At 39.6% G+C, this 17,656-nt stretch overlaps 1 protein-coding gene across 1 annotated transcript in view; it reads right to left on the reverse strand.

Moving 5' to 3' along the window:
* The window catches only part of PCCA (propionyl-CoA carboxylase alpha subunit), a 378,687-nt gene that overhangs the window by 160,355 nt on the left and 200,676 nt on the right, over positions 1-17,656 (reverse strand). Inside the window, exon 17 of the mRNA XM_018056387.1 lies at positions 898-1,008. Coding sequence (XP_017911876.1) covers positions 898-1,008 — 111 coding nt within the window. The remainder of the gene's footprint in view (positions 1-897; positions 1,009-17,656) is intronic.

Genomic DNA, 17,656 nt, shown 5'->3' on the forward strand with positions numbered 1-17,656 from the left:
AACACTAGAGTTTTGAAATAACAATCAAATCAGTAATCCCGTTAGTCTTACAAACACTCCATAATAAATTCCTTGGTAAGAAATTGCTTTGTAAATGTATTTAATGTCTCTACATGAAGCTGACCTGAATCTACATACAGCTCCTAAAATGAATGAGTCATTTTATATATTAAAACACTTTAAATGGATATGAAGAACACTTAAAAATTGTGAGAGAAGATCTAATCTTCATATGTACCCAAGTTGATTAGAAACATATGGACAGCTTTCTGGCCTTCACTTGAACATTTCTAGTAAGTCGCAAGTAAGTGCTGTCAGCATCTCAATACCGTGTTAACCATGTTTTTGATGCTCACTCAAGGGTTTTCTCTGACTCTCACTTGATGAGTAACTTTTGCTACCTGGAAACACTCATGGGTAACCCTGCAGTGCTAAGTTTCACAGTCCATTCATTACTTTACTCAAAACTCAATTTTCAGAATAAAACCTTCATCTTCTTGACCATCTCCATTTTCATTAATAGGAATAGCAACTGGTAGTCTGAAATGTTCAGTGCTCATTTTCATAAATATGCAGTGTTAACATTAAGAAGAAATCCCATATATATTCTTTTCAGCAGGGAATACAAATCTGTATTGGCTTTCAGAAACACAACATTCCACAAACTAGCTGAATTTCTCACTCAAAAAAATTATAGACCATTACACATTCATGAGTCACTCATGAATACTGAAAATCATGAATGTCAATAGCCTAGAATACTCTAAGTATTAATATATTAGTATCAAGCACAACATAGGCGAAAAGCCCTAATTTCAGAAGAGAAGAAAGCATCCATTGTAATAAAGTATAAAAATAATAACTTTAATACACTAAAATATTTCAATATATACAAACCTTTAAAGCCATCAGGATATACATCAGAAAGAAATTTAGTGTTGATGTCTCCTTCTATAAAGCGTGAGTTGATTATCACCTCTCGAAGCAATGCAATATTATGTGTAACACCTAAAAATAAAATAATAGATGGAATTGAAAATCAATGAGTCAGTTAAAAATATAATTCCTAATCCCATTCACCATTGCAATGGAAAGAATAAAATACTTAGGAATATATCTACCTAAAGAAACTAAAGACCTATATATAGAAAACTATACAACACTGGTGAAAGAAATCAAAGAGGACACTAATAGATGGAGAAATATACCATGTTCATGGATTGGAAGAATCAATATAGTGAAAATGAGTATACTACCCAAAGCAATCTATAGATTCAATGCAATCCCTAACAAGCTACCAATGGTATTTTTCACAGGGCTAGAACAGCAGCAGCAGCAGCAGAACAAATAATTTCACAATTTGTATGGAAATACAAAAAACTCAAATAGCCAAAGCAATCTTGACAAATAAGAATGGAACTGGAGGAAATCAACCTGCCTGACTTCAGGCTCTACTACAAAGCTACAGTCATCAAGACAGTATGGTACTGGCACAAAGACAGAAATATAGATCAATGGAACAAAATAGAAACCCCAGAGATAAATCCACACACCTATGGACACCTTATCTTTGACAAAGGAGGCAAGAATATACAATGGATTAAAGATAATCTCTTTAACAACTGGTGCTAGGAAAACTGGTCAACCACTTGTAAAAGAATGAAACTAGAACACTTTCTAACATCATACACAAAAATAAACTCAAAATGGATTAAAGATCTAAATGTAAGACCAGAAACTATAAAACTCCCAGAGGAAAACATAGGCAAAACACTCTCTGACATAAATCACAGCAGGATCCTCTATGACCCACCTCCCAGAATACTGGAAATAAAAGCAAAAAATAAACAAATGGGATCTAATTAAACTTAAAAGCTTCTGCACAACAAAGAAAACTATAAGCAAGGTGAAAAGACAGCCTTCAGAATGGGAGAGAATAATAGCAAATGAAGCAAGTGACAAACAACTAATCTCAAAAATATACAAGCAACTCCTGCAGCTCAATTCCAGAAAAATAAACGACCCAATAAAAATATGGGCCAAAGAACTAAACAGACATTTCTCCAAAGAAGACATACAGATGGCTAACAAACACATGAAAAGATGCTCAACATCACTCATTATCAGAGAAATGCAAATCAAAACCACAATGAGGTACCACTTCATGCCAGTCAGAATGGCTGCGATCCAAAAGTCTACAAGCAATTAATGCTGGAGAGGGTGTGGAGAAAAGGGAACCCTCTTACACTGTTGGTGGGAATGCAAACTAGTACAGCCACTATGGAGAATAGTGTGGAGATTCCTTAAAAAACTGGAAATAGAACTGCCTTATGACCCAGCAATCCCACTGCTGGGCATAAACACTGAGGAAACCAGAATTAAAAGAGACACGTGTACCCCAGTGTTCATCACAGCACTGTTTATAATAGCCAGGACATGGAAGCAACCTAGATGTCCGTCAGCAGATGAATGGATAAGAAAGCTGTGGTACATATACAAAATGGAGTATTACTCAGCCATTAAAAAGAATACACTTGAATCAGTTCTAATGAGGTGGATGAAACTGGAGCCTATTATACAGAGTGAAGTAAGCCAGAAAGAAAAACACCAATACAGTATACTAACACATATATATGGAATTTAGAAAGATGGCAATGATGACCCTGTATGCAAGACAGCAAAAGAGACACAGATGTATCGAACAGTTTTGGACTCTGTGGGAGAGGGAGAGGGTGGGATGATTTGGGAGAATGGCATTGAAACATGTATAATATCATATAAGAAACAAATCGCCAGTCCAGGTTCGATGCAGGATACAGGATGCTTGGGGCTGGTGCACTGGGATGACCCAGAGGGATGGTACGGGGAGGGAGGTGGGAGGGGGGTTCACAATTGGGAACACATGTACACCCATGGCGGATTCATGTTGATGTATGGCAAAACCAATACAATATTGTTAAGTAATTAGCCTCCAATTAAAGTAAATAAATTTAAATTAAATATATATATATAATTCTTATGATATGCATAAATGTATTATTAATGTCCTATGACCTAGCAAAAACCATGCAAAATTACTTATCTCCTTGATTTGAAGTGATAACAAAAAATCTGAACTTGAGGCAGCAATAAAACACGAAATGTATACTCAAGAACCCTATGATGGCCATGTCAATTTAATGGGGACATCAATGTCTTTTCAATAAATGGTAGAACCACTAGATATGCATTTGGGAAAAACAGAAGATGAACCTCAACCCTAACTCACAGGATACATAAAAATTAACTCAAATTGGGTCACAAGCCTAAAACTGTAAGACTTACAAAAGGAAATAAAGGAGAAAAATCTTGAGGTAGGGAACAGATTCTTAGACAGTATACAAAACCCATGAACCATAAAAAAAAAAGTATACCAACAAATCATACTCCATCAAAATTTAAAAGTCTGCTCTTCCAAGGATTTAGTTAAGAAAATGAAACAGCAAACTACAGACAGAGAAAATATTCACAACACATATTTCAAATAAGAAACTTGTAACTGGACTATATAAAGAACAATTACAACAATATGATGATAAACAAACCAGGCTTTAAAAAAAGAGGCAAGGTCACATACACCAGCTATACTGAAAATGGATAACCAACACAAACCTATCCTATAGCACATGGAACTCTGCTCAATGTCATGTGCCAGTCTGGATGGGAGTGGGGAGAATGGATACAATGTATATATATGGCTGGGTCCCTTCACTATACACCTGAAACTACCACAACATTGTTAATTGGTTATACCTCAATACAAAGTGTTTTTGGTGTTAAAAAACAATGTTTTATTTAAATAAGCAAAAGATATAAGCAGGCATTTCAAAAAATATATACAAATGGCCAGCAAGCACAAGATGTTCAACACTGTCAAAAAAATATATGGAAATATACCCAAATACCAATTTAAGTGGTTAAAAGTTAAAATATAATACTATGTCAATAGATATGTGGTACAAGTGGAACACCACAACCTGTGATGGTGGGCATGGGGAAAGAAATTGGTATATTTTGGTTTACTTCCACTTTGGACTGTATGAAGGTTTCTTTAAAAGTTAAACATATACTCATCATATAATTCAGATAATTCACTCCTAATTATTTACACAAGTTAAAATAAAAACATATGCCTATACAAACAGTGACACACAGATGTTAACAGCTTTATTTGCAAAGTGAAAAACTGGAAACAGTCTAAATACCCATCAATAAAGAATGAATTAACAAAATGTGGTTTGTTCATACAATGAAATTCCGCTTGACTATAAAAAGAATCCAAAATCACTGCAGACGGTGACTGCAGCCATGAAATTAAAAGACATTTGCTCCTTGGAAGAAAAGCTATGACCAACCTAGACAGCATATTAAAACACAAACATTACTTAGCCAACAAAAGTCCGACTAGTCAAAGCTATGGTTTTTCCAGTAGTCATGTATGCATGTGAGAGTTGGACTATGAAGAAAGCTGAGCACCAAAGAATTGATGCTTTTGAATTGTGTTGTTGGAGAAGCTCCTGAGAGTCCCTTGGACTGCAGGGAGATCCATCCCAAAGGAAATCAGTTTTGAATGTTAATTGGAAGGACTGATGCTGCAGCTGAAACTCGAATATTTTGGCCACCAGATGTGAAGAGCTGGCTAATTTGAAAAGACCCTGATGCTGGGAAAGACGGAAGGCAGGAGGAGAAGGAGACCACAGAGGAACAGATGGTTGGATGGTATCACTGACTCGATGGACATGAGTTTCAGCAAGCTCTAGGAGTTGGTGATAGACAGGGAGGCCTGGTGTGGTGCAGTCCATGGGGTCACAAAGGGTCGGACAAAACTGAACTGATAAGAAGAAGTCAATCTCCTCATATGCACAACAAGGATGAATCTCAATATTATTATGCTGAGTTAAAGAAAGAAGCAAGACCAAAAATAATGCATATTAAATGCAACCTACAGGAAGCATTAGGACAGGGTCAGAGAGAGGGTGGACTGCAAAGGCCAAACTTTGGGAGATGATAGAAATGCTCAGTCTTTTGCTTATGATGATGGTTTCACAGGTCTATACATATGTCAAAATTCACCAAATTGAATGCTTTAAATATGAGTAGTTGATTATATGTCAACTATCCTTCAAAATAAGTAAGAGAAGAAAGAAGAGAGTTGGAGGGATGGGAAAGGTGGAGGACAGAGAGGACAAAGAGAAGAAAAAAGCTGATGATCAAGAAGGAAAAATTGAGCCCAGGACACAATGACTGCTTCAAAGTGGAGGAAACGGCAACTCACTCCAGCATTCTTGCCTGGGAACTGCCATCAACAGAGGAGCCTGGCAGGCTGCAGTCCATGGGTTTTCAAAAGAGCTGGACACAACTTGGCGACTAAACAAAAAACAACACAATGACTACTCCAAAGTGAAGTTAAAATAGGGTAACCCCTACGGAGGGGCATGAATGGCACAAGGAGGAATACATGATACAGAAGAGTTGATGAAGGAGGTTTATTACAAAAATATTACGCAGGAATAAAAGGCAGAGCGAAGAGGCATCTTAAAACCAGCTATTAGGGAAAGCAGGTATTAGATCCGGGGTCCACTAGAAGGGCAATTGGAGTATCTTATAGAGTTGAAGTAAACAAAGAGGTTTCTTAATTCCTTTCAATTCTTTAACCCACTGAATAGTTACAATTTCTACTACTATGCTTCTAACAAACCTAGAAAGCCTGATTCTGTTCTGGCTCTTCAAGCCTTACAGAATCGTTCCCTATACAATAAATACAAAGTAGGCAAAGAATAGCTCAGGTTCAAGTACTTAATTGACCTCTCACTTTGAGTAAGCTATTTAAACTCTCAAAGTTTTAATGTCCTCATTTGTGAAATGGTGATAAATAACAAAGCCTATTTAGGAATCAAGATTGCCGGGAGAAATATCAATAACCTCAGATATGCAGATGACACCACCCTTATGGCAGAAAGTGAAGAGGAACTGAAAACCCTCTTGATGAAAGTGAAAGAGGAGAGTGAAAAAGTTGGCTTAAAGCTCACCATTCAGAAAACAGAGATCATGGCATCTGGTCCCATCACTTCATGGGAAATAGATGGGGAAACAGTGTCAGATTTTATTTCTTTGGGCTCCAAAATCACAGCAGATGGTGATTGCAGCCATGAAATTAAAAGACGCTTACTCCTTGGAAGGAAAGTTATGACCAACCCAGACAACATATTAAAAAGCAGAGACTTTGCCAACAAAGGTCCGTCTAGTCAAGGCTATGGTTTTTCCACTGGTCATGTATGGATGTGAGAGTTGGACTGTGAAGAAAGCTGAGCACTGAAGAATTGATGCTTTTGAACTGTGGTGTTGGAGAAGACTCTTGAGAGTCCCTTGGACTGCAAGGAGATCCAACCAGTCCATTCTAAAGGAGATCAGTCCTGGGTGTTCATTCGAAGGAATGATGCTAAAGCTGAAACTCCAGTACTTTGGCCACCTCATGAGAAGAGCTAACTCATTGGAAAAGACCCTGATGCTGGGAGGGATTGGGGGCAGGAGGAGAAGGGGACAACAGAGGATGAGATGGCTGGATGGTATCACTGACTCAATGGACGTGAATCTGAGTGAACTCCGGCAATTGGTGATGGACAGGGAGGCCTGGCATGCTGCATTTCATGGGGTCGCAAAGAGTAGGAAACGACTGAGTGAGTAAACTGAACTGAACTGTATGACTGTCAAGAGGTACAAATGAAATAATGTTTACCACAATGTAGGGCACTCAAAAAAGACTATTATTGTGCTCATTATTATCCTTCTATATGAGAATAAATATAGAGCAGAAGACAACATGTAATTAATAAACAACAGACAGAAGCTTAACAACACTGACCTACCTATCTTCTAGTTCATTTTCTGTAAGAATGTAAGCTCCACAAACTTAAGCTTACATCTAATTCTACCTGGAGGGTGTGCTCATCCTATAAGCAAGATCAGCAAACTACAGCCTGCGATTCAGATTGTAAATAAGGTTTTACTGAAACACAGCAGTGTTTATACAAGGTTGTCTTCATCCTTCAACAGTAGAGCCGAGTGGTTGCAATGGAGACCATGAGACCCACAAAGTCTAACATATTTCTTCTCTGGCCCTTTACCAAAAATTTGCCCATATCTGCTACCAAGTGTTAACAATGTTGTTCCAAGCAAATTAATCTATACCTATCAGTAATTTCTCCACACCTAATACTTATGCAGGAGTCAGATATCACAGGAAGGCAAGTGAAAGTAAACTGTATTCTATATGAATTGGGGGAACTTATACTAACCAGTGATAGAATAAGAAAATGAGCACGAAAAAGAAGACACGAATAAGAAAACTGTGATCCAAAGAGACTGAACCATTCACTGAATCTTTAGTACACTATAAATTATAATAGTTCAGTTCAGTTGCTCAGTCATGTATGACCCTTTGCAACTCCATGAACTGCAGCACACCAGGCCTCCCTGTCCATCACCATCTCCCGGAGTTCACTCAGACTCATGTCCATCGAGGCAGTGATGCCATTCAGCCATCTCATCCTCTGTCACCCCCTTCTCCTCCAGCCCCCAATCCCTCCCAGCATCAGTCTTTTCCAATGAGTCAACTCTTCGCATGAGGTGGCCAAACTATTGGAGTTTCAGCTTTAGCATCATTCCTTCAAATGAACACCCAGGACTGGTCTCCTTAGGTTGGGCTGGTTGGATCTCCTTGCAGTCCAAGGGACTCTCAAGAGTCTTCTCCAACACCACAGTTCAAAAGCATCAATTCTTCGGCCCTCAGCTTTCTTCACAGTCCAACTCTCACATCCATACATGACCAGTGGAAAAACCATAGCCTTCACTAGATGGACCTTTGTTGGCAAAGTAATGTCTCTGCTTTTGAATATTATATCTAGGTTGGTCATAACTTTCCTTCCAAGGAGTAAGTGTCTTTTAATTTCATGACTGCAATCACCATCTGCAGTGATTTTGGAGCCCCAAAAAATAAAGTCTGACACTTTTCCCACTGTTTCCCCATCTATTTCTCATGAAGTGATGGGACCAGATGCCATGATCTTCATTTTCTGAATGTTGAGCTTTAAGCCAACTTTTTCGTTCTCCTCTTTCACTTTCATCAAGAGTATTTTTAGTTCCTCTTCACTTTCTGCCCTAAGGGTGGTTCCATCTGCATATCTGAGATTACTGATTTTTCTCCCGGCAATCTTGATTCCAGCTTGTGTTTCTTCCAGTCCAGCGTTTCTCATGATGTACTCTGCATAGAAGTTAAATAAGCAGGGTGACAATATACAGCCTTGACGTACTCCTTTTCCTATTTCGAACCAGTCTGTAGTTCCACACCCAGTTCTAACTGTTACTTCCTGACCTACATATCGGTTTCTCAAGAGGCAGGTCAAGTGGTCTGGTATTCCCATCTCTTTCAGAATTTTCCATAGTTCAGTTGTGGATGTGACTGGTGATAGAAGCAAGGTCTGATGCTATAAAGAGCAATATTGCATAGGAACCTGGAATGTTAGGTCCATGAATCAAGGCAAACTGGAAGTGGTCAAACAGGAGATGGCAAGAGTGAACATTGACATTCTAGGAATCAGTGAACTAAAATGGACTGGAATGGGTCAATTTAACTCAGATGACTATTATAGCTACTACTGTGGGCAGGAATCCCTTAGAAGAAATGGAGTAGCCATCATGGTCAACAAAAGAGTCTGAAATGCAGTACTTGGATGCAATCTCAAAAACAACAGAATGATCTCTGTTTGTTTCCAAAGCAAACCATTCAATATCACGGTAATCCAAGCCTATGCCCCAACCAGTAACGCTGAAGAAGCTGAAGTTGCAGGGTTCTATGAAGACCTACAAGACCTTTTAGAACTTAACACCCAAAAAAGATGTCCTTTTCATTACAGGAGACTGGAATGCAAAAGTAGGAGGTCAAGAAACACCTGGAGTAACAGGCAAATTTGGCCTTGGAATACGGAATGAAGCAGGGGAAGGCTAATAGAGTTTTGCCAAGAGAACGCACTGGTCATAGCAAACACCCTCTTCTAACAACATAAGAGAAGACTCTACACATGGACATCACCAGACGGTCAACACCCAAATCAGACTGATTATACTCTTTGCAGCCAAAGATGGAGAAGCTCTATACAGTCGGCAAAAACAAGACTGGGAACTGACTGTGGCTCAGATCATGAACTCCTTAAAGTGTGGAAACCACTAGCCTTTGAATGTGTGGATCACAATAAACTGTGGAAAATTATAATAGTAATACATATCAAATAAAATTTTAAATACAGAAGTATGTTGTGACAGACTGCAGGATTTCCCTAAATTTTACATTTTATCTTTCCACAATAGAATCCTAACTAAATAAAAGACCACCCAGACAGACTCCATTTTCTCATCTGTGTTGCATCTAGACAGGACCCACTAATTCCAAGGAAAAAAGAGTCTAAGTTAAAGAAATGTATCCAAGTGCAGTCTCACTTACATGAAAAAAAGAACTGCTTGATCTTCCTTTCGTCCCTTCTTCCCATGGGTTCCCTGATAACTGCAGGCACTGGGCTTTGGCAATGCGGATGAAGGGGAGAAACAAGGCAGGTGTAGGGGGTGCGTGGGGGCGGAAAGAGACAGGTCTGTGTTTCTCCTGGAACAATGGCCACAGGATACTCACTTGCTCCATCAGTGCAGACCAGCCCGACAATTAAATGAGAAGTAGATGAATTTCAATCTTATTTATACCACTGGATTTAAGACTCTTTGTTACAGCAGGTTACCTTGTACCCTAATGGGTACATATGGGGGAGAAAAGTCATTCTTCTCAATATGACTTGCTATCTCTGAGCCAACAAACATGAACAACTTAACACATCTTTCCAGGCATTCTTCTATCCATCTCTTTATATTAGACTAGCAACAATATGAAAACTTCTGAGCATCTCTCTTCCTGACTCAGAAGATATCACGTGTATAATTTTATAAAATCCAATTTTCAGCCTATTCCAACTATTTCAGAACGTTTAGAGAAAGTTCCAAAATTCAAATTTTAATGCTACTCCTTTATTTATTCCATGGGAGAAGTTTTCACATACAGACAGTAATCTAATAAATATCTTTCACAGTACGTGCCCAGGAGAAATGCATAGTTATCTCAACCTTGCTTTGTAGATAATGACTTGGTCCATACTGAATAACTAATGTTTTGAAGGGCTTTTGTAATTATGTATATCTCTATGAGGAATTATCAAAAAGTATAACAACTTCTGATTACACCAATACAGCTAACAAATCATTGCAAAAGTTGACATTTGCCTATATTATAGGTGATTTTTTTTTTTTTCACTTCCATGGGGTCTTAGTTCCCTGATCAGGGATCAAACCCGTGCCCCCTGCAATGGAAGCGCAGAGTCTTAATCAATGGACTACCATCAAAGTCCCTAAGTGATGGTTTGCTACACAAAAACAAAGAGCAATTTATTAAAAAGCAAAGCATTAGGATGCTTAGAAAGACAAACTGCGTAGGCAAGAATTTAAAACAGAAGATACCATGAAAGAGTTCAAGCTATACAGAGGAAAGCAATCCCTCTGTCCTATGTTTCACAAACAGACAAAACTAAATCACTCTGGAAGAAGAAAAGAGTTACGACTTGCCAGCGAGATTTCTATGTACAGGAAATGACAGATGCAGTGTCCTAGGAAGAGTAAAGAGAACTGGCTGGGAAAGAAAACAGAAAAAGGTGCAGAAGGACACAAAGATGGGTAATATTAGAGAGGAGCTTGAGAGTATTTAAGGATTTTCATTTTGGTAGAAAGCGAATACCACCAGGCGTTTCTATGAAGAGGACTAAAAGAAGGGCGAGTCTGTGCGACCCTCTGGTCTGCAGCCCGCCAGGCTCCTCTGTCCATGGGATTCTCCAGGCAAGAGCACTGGAGTGGGCTGCCGTGCCCTCCTCCGGGGATCTTCCTGACTCAGGGATAGGACCCACGTCTTTTACATCTCCTGCGCTGGCAGGTTGGTTCTTTACCACTGGCGCCATCTGGGAAATCCAAAAGAAGGACACCAAGGCCAAAGGGTATGGACAGAGGATTGGTGCACCAGAGAAGTCAGACAGGAACATTCAGGGTCTAACAGCGCAGCAAAGACTTCACTTTACCTTGAGAGCAACCAGAATGGCTGAAACAGGGCAGACATGAGTAGATTTGTGCATTCCGGGAATCACTCTGGTGCTGCTGCTACTTTTGGGATTGGGAAGGTTCAAGAGTGAAGATGGGGAAAAGCAAGCTGTCAACTGCAGGAGATGTGCTAGAAAATTGTAAGGCCTCAGCCCACAGTTAGGGAGTAGATGAGACAGGAGACAGGAGAAATAAATCTCTCAGCCACACTTGAGAGATGTCTGGGAGGCAGATGGAGCTTGGTGATTTAGGGGATGAAGGATGGGGAAGGCGAATCAAGCACCAACACCCCAACTTCTGCGTCTGCAACATCACAGACAATAACATTTACAGGAAAGGAGTAGGCTGAAAGGAAAAAACTAGATGCATATTTTGCAAGTTAAATGAGAGATGCCTGTGAGATGGATAGATAATGTCTAAATCATTAGAATTCAGCGTGGCAGGCAGATTAGAATGCACACACATCAGAATACAGAGATGGTGGAGGTGGACATTCACATGAAGGAATCCAGAAGAGAAACTGAAGCACAGACAGGCAAGACCAATCCAGCAAGTTTTGGAAAAAACAAGATCTTAAAGGAGGGACTGGAAAGGATGAATGTGAGAAGATCAAGCTGCAGTCGTAACTTCATTTCTAAAATACAGTGTTCTTATATATACAGTGGGCTTCCCAGGTGGCGCTAGTGGTAAAGAACCCATCTGCCAGTGCAGGAGATGCAAGAGACATGGGATCGATCCCTGGAAAGATCCCCTGAAGAAGGAAATGGCAACCCACTTCAGTATTCTTGCCTGGACAAGAATCTCATGGACAGAGGAGCCTGGAAAGCTACCGTCCTTGGGGTCGCAGAGTCCAACGCGACTGAAGCGACTTAGCACAGGCACATAAACACTTTAACAATTCAGAATGTTTTGATTGATAAGTTATTTTATGTAAATAGCAAATAACCTAGAAAGGCAGTCTCTCAGCAAATTTGTCCTTTCTTCCTCCAGTTAAATAAAAATAATACTGTCTACTTTATATGCACCATATTCTGTATTTAAGCTTTACTGGCTTTTCTGTAATAGTCTCACGCTAGTATAAATTTTCTTGCCCTCTGTGAGGCCAATGCCAGTAAAACACTGTTTTAGAAACAGTCAATGATAATCTGAACAAAAACAAGATGATTTACTGATGCCAGTCATCAATTCAAGACCATGACACCTCCAAATTTAAATTGCATGCAACTTTACAGGATAAATGATGTAGTACTTCAATCCCATATTCAAAGTTGAAAAAGAGGTGATTTTTAAAAATGTAAGTCAAAGGAAACATCAGCAAATATTAATTTATGTGTTGGACATCAAAGAACAGAGCCATTCAACCACACAAATGAAGCATGGACTTTCAAAAATTTTTCTACTTGCTTAGTAAATAGAGCATGAAAACACAGACTTTTACCCTGCTAATAGTGTTTTAGGGATAAAATTAATATACAAGAGCACTTTCCCTTTAATGTTCTCTGAAGAAAATATCACACATTACTATGTAATATTACATATTACTAGTAATTATCTATTATCTTTTCCTAAGGGCCAAGGCAAGACAAGGGTTAATGGCAGACAACCAAAATCCAGATCCCACAACTGATTGCTCCAAAAATTACTCTATACTAATTAATTCTAAAGTCAATTAAGGGACTAATAAACAATTAAATCTAAAAGCTCAAGAGACCAGATAAAGGACAGAAAGCACTCAACCGCTAAAGGATACCCTACATATTTGAAAGTTACCATTTTGTACTTTGTTTACTTTCCATGTTCCAGTTAAGACAATGCCGTTATATAAGCTGGTCCTATTCAAACAATAAGCGGATAGTTGAGGTGCCCTCAGGCTTAGTTTTATAACTTTAATGATATTATTAATCACATACTCATAAAAATTATGACTGTGAGACGTGGACTGGGAATTGAGGATAACCTCTGCCAAAGTTCATGGGGTCCCATCTGTATGGGAAATCATGACCAGTTCACAGAAGAGAGGACCCCCAGGAGCAGCCTTCTCCTGACTACCTGCTGCTTCCAAAACATGGGCCAGACATGAGCTACACGCACTGCCAGGATCAAACAGAGGCCAAAAGCCATCGCTTATTTCATGGGGGCTCAGAAATTAACTTTAACCAAATTACATCTTTGTTCTAAAGAAGCTTTATCTTAACAAAAGCTCACAATCGGCTTCAGGAAAAAAAAATTTTCTGAACAACTAAATAGTTATCAAACTAAACAGCAAACTACCTACTGTTCTTCATAAAACAATTTTCTAAGCCGTCAATCCTTTAGAATTAGTCAGATGAATGAGATATAGTACGTATTGCAAATGCGTCTCCATGTTTATCCCTTAAAGGTAAGCTTGGGGAGGAGGGCAGCATATGCTCTCATTTTTTTTTAATCTTTCATTTTGGAATATTTTCAGAATTACAGAAAATTCACAAAAATAGTACAAAGAGCATATACATCCTTTACCCACATTCTCCAACGTTAACATCTGACCACCTTGATTTTGCTTTGTCATTCACGGTTTCTCTCTTTATGTATACACACACAATTTCTTTTTTCTTAAACATTTGAGGCTAAGCTTCAGGTAAATACCTCTAAGTATCTCAGGGCGCATCTCCTAAAACCAAGCCGAGTCTCTTCTGTAATCACAGTACAGTGACCAAATCTAAAAATTAACACTGACAATAGTATCATCATTTCATCTACAGACTTGATTCAAATTCCACCAGTTGTCCTATTTATGACCTTTTCTACAAAAGGAAAACGTTTTTTTTCTGGTTCAGGAACTAATCCAGGATCACATGTTGCATTTAATTGTCATGTGTCCTTAGTTTCCTTTGATGTAGATAAGTTGATCCGTTTTTGTGTTTCTTGACCTTGACACTTTGGAAGAGTACAAGCCATTTATACCGTACACTTTCTTTCAGTTTGGTCTGCCTGATGTTTCCTCATGATTATATTCATGTTACACATTTTTGGCCAGAACTGCACAGAAAGAATGTGGACTTTTCGGTGCATCAAACCAAGAGGCGCAGGCTCCTGATTTGTTCCATTACCAGTGATATTAATTTTCACCATCTGGGCAAGTTTCAAGGTTTATCCATTTTAAAGGGACTATTTTCCGCACTTTGATTAGTTATCATCTGAAGAGATATTATAAATTAAGCAAATACCTATGTCTCATCATATTTTCATCCACTAATTTTAACGTCAATCACTGATGATGCATGCAAGCAATCTGGTGTTTGCTGAGGACTGATTTTTCTACACTTATTAGTTAAAAACCTACCGTAAGGAAGAGCTGTGAGCCCTACCCTCATTCACCTCTTCTACCTGTATCAGTATAAACTCATGCACTCTTCATTTCATGGATTTTAATCTATTCCTAGCATTATTCATTTTCTTGCTGAGGTTTTCCCAGAACTGCCAGCAGAAGCCCCTGAAAGCTGGTTCCTGGGTCTTTTTCTTTTTCGGCATATCCTCATTTCTTCAGCCACTTGATTATGTATTCTTATATAAGATCTCTCATGCTCATCTTCGACTCTTTCTGAAAGCAGCCATTTTTTAAGGAGTGCAGGTTCATTTATGGGAGGACAGTCTTCACAGAACAAGATCCGGGTGCTTGGTGTGCTCCTTGCTATGGGTGTCCGTGCTTCTGTGACCTCTCAGCAGGACAGTAGTTCTCAATCACTGGGCAAGGTTTTCCCCTCAGGGGACATATGGCAATGTCTGGAAGTCCATGATTGTCACAACTGAGGAGATGGTTCTGAGATTTAGTGGGGAGAGGCCAAGGATGTTGATAAATATCCTACAATGCACAGACAGGACAGCCCCACTCCACAACAAATATGTGTCTACCCCAGACATCAGTGACGCTCAAGTTAAGAAATCCTGAGCTAGAGAGTGTGTGTATATATATATATGTACACACTCACACACAATTACAAATGTAGTAACATGTATTTATTTATTTTTCAATCTATGTTAAAAACTATGAAGTCACGCTGAACTTCCAACTCAGCACTGCAGGGTTCATTCCATGCTTCTCCATTCCCACATCTGTAACTCCTTTCTCTGACAATGAGAAACTTGGCTCCTCTTATCCACAATATATATATTTATTTCCTCTATCCCAGAATATACATCAACTGGTTTCAGAGCTGCTAACCCACGAACTAAGAAAAATAAACCTTCTAACTAGAGCTTAGTGTTTGTTTAGACGTATTTTATCTCTACCTTGAGGGTATCCAGTAAAAAATACTATTAAAAGTTATTTAGATTCACTTTCCCTCCCCACCTCCTTCAGCAAGATTGTATTATTCATATAGTCCTGTCCATCTGTTTGCTTGGATTTCACTCTGAGTTTTTCCCCCAGAACGTTAATGATTTTATGTATTCATTTTTAAATATTAAGATGGATTTACAGGTCAGAATTATGCAAAAATGTATAATCAAAGAAGTCTTTCCCTTTCATCCCATGTACTAATACTATTTCCTGTCCCCTAATCATTTCCACCAGACCATCCCGCCACCTCCTATAAAAATGTCATCTTACTAGTCCTGGCCTTACATGTGTGTGTGTGTTTCCAAAACAGAGCAGATACATTTACATATTCTTATTTCTTCTAGCTGTCTGCCAATATCTATTTTCCCTTCCTTCCTTTAATAAGAGAAATGTTATGCTTTAGCTGAGGATATGGCCACCTTGCTATCAACTACATCTCCCATCTTCCTAGCACCTAGGTATGACCACCTAGACTCACCCCCAATAGGACAGGAGAAGAAATAGAGGGTACTCTCTGGGTTAGGCCCTGAAAATCAGTGAGTGTGAACTCCCCTGCTCCTGCTATCTTCCTGCTGAGCCTGGATGAGAGGCATGAAAAGCAGCTGCTCTGGGCCCTAAAATGAGAACCATCTGCTGTGATCCTGGAGTCACCCTACTGACCCTTGACACCTCCCTTCTCGACTGTTACCTGGGAGAGAAACTGAACTGTATCTTACTCTGTATTTTTGATTCTGTTACAACTGCTTAGACTGGCTTAACTATGAAAGGCCGTCAGCTGGGGAGAAGATGGTGCAAACCAGGAAACGGAGAAGACTGAAGCATGAGAAAAGGGGGCCTGAAAGACAGTGGTGCAAATGAGGCCACGGAGTCCATGAAGAGGCAACAGGAAGACATAAAGCAGGGGAGTGCTCTCTGGGTTTGTACTTTGTACACCAACCCACTAAAGAGTTGACTGGTGCGGTAAGGAGGACATATGGAAAACCCACTCAGGAAGCGAGAGCTCTCGTCCGTGACATCAAGTGTTGGCTTGGGGCTCAAGGGCCAGGGGACAGAAAGTGAAATCAAAACGTAATCAGACGAAGGGTACAGACCCTCAGAATGCATTTGAGACCACGTTTCTGAGCCCAAGTGCTCACCACCATTTACTCTCGGAACTCTGCATCCACCACCCAGAAGGTAAATTTCTCTGCACATCCCTCATCCTCGGAACCTCAGAGGACTCAACCCCACCCTCCCTAGACACCTACTCCCTCTTTTCCAGGCTGGTCCATACCCAGTGAGACCAATGCTCTGGGACTGGTTCGTCTACCACAGATCCGGCACCTTCACGGGACGTTCCACTCACCTCCTTAGTGGCCAGTTGCTTAGTTGTGTCCAACTCTGCGACCCCATGGACTGTAGCCTGCCAGGTTCTTCTATCCATAGAATTTTCCAGGCAAGAATACTGGAGTGGATTGCCATTTCCTTCTCCAACTCACCTCCTTGCATTACCTGAAATCCCCAATGCCCTCAGGGACCTCACTTCTCCAGCGACCCTCACTGCCGCTTCCAAAACATCACCTCTTCTAATCCTCGGAGAAACTTCCATTTCCTTGAGGTTCATTTTATCTGGTCAGAGAAGCTTCTCAATTATCTATCATCTCTCAGCATCCCTGGCACAATGCAATATTCACTAAAGAATTTACATTACCCAACTCTTGACCTTTCCTCTGATCCCAAGTCGTACCACCCATGCAGGTGATCCATTCAACATTATCTCAACTCAGTTCTTAGGATCACCTCTCAAATAACCTGTTCTCCCACTTTAGCCACCTAGTCCCATAATCACACTCTGAAATCACCTAATGTTTAGTAACTGAGCCACTTTCAAAGTCACCAATTCAAAATACATAGACATCACTGGCCAACTGTAACCCCCAACTTTCCAGCTTATTTCCCAAGTATGTTCTCTGGGCCAGTACTGAAACCTCCAATCTAGAATGTGAAATGTTCTATGCCAATTGCCCCTGGCTCTTCTGAGGAGTTAATGTTATGACATAGAAAGAGGGCGAGAAAATAGAGATATAACCATAAAAACTTTGAATGGACCATATTAGGGCTAAAAAAAAAAAAAAAAGGTAA

This window comes from Capra hircus, chromosome 12 (genome assembly GCF_001704415.2).
Source record: "Capra hircus breed San Clemente chromosome 12, ASM170441v1, whole genome shotgun sequence".
Taxonomy (NCBI): Eukaryota; Metazoa; Chordata; class Mammalia; order Artiodactyla; family Bovidae; genus Capra; species Capra hircus.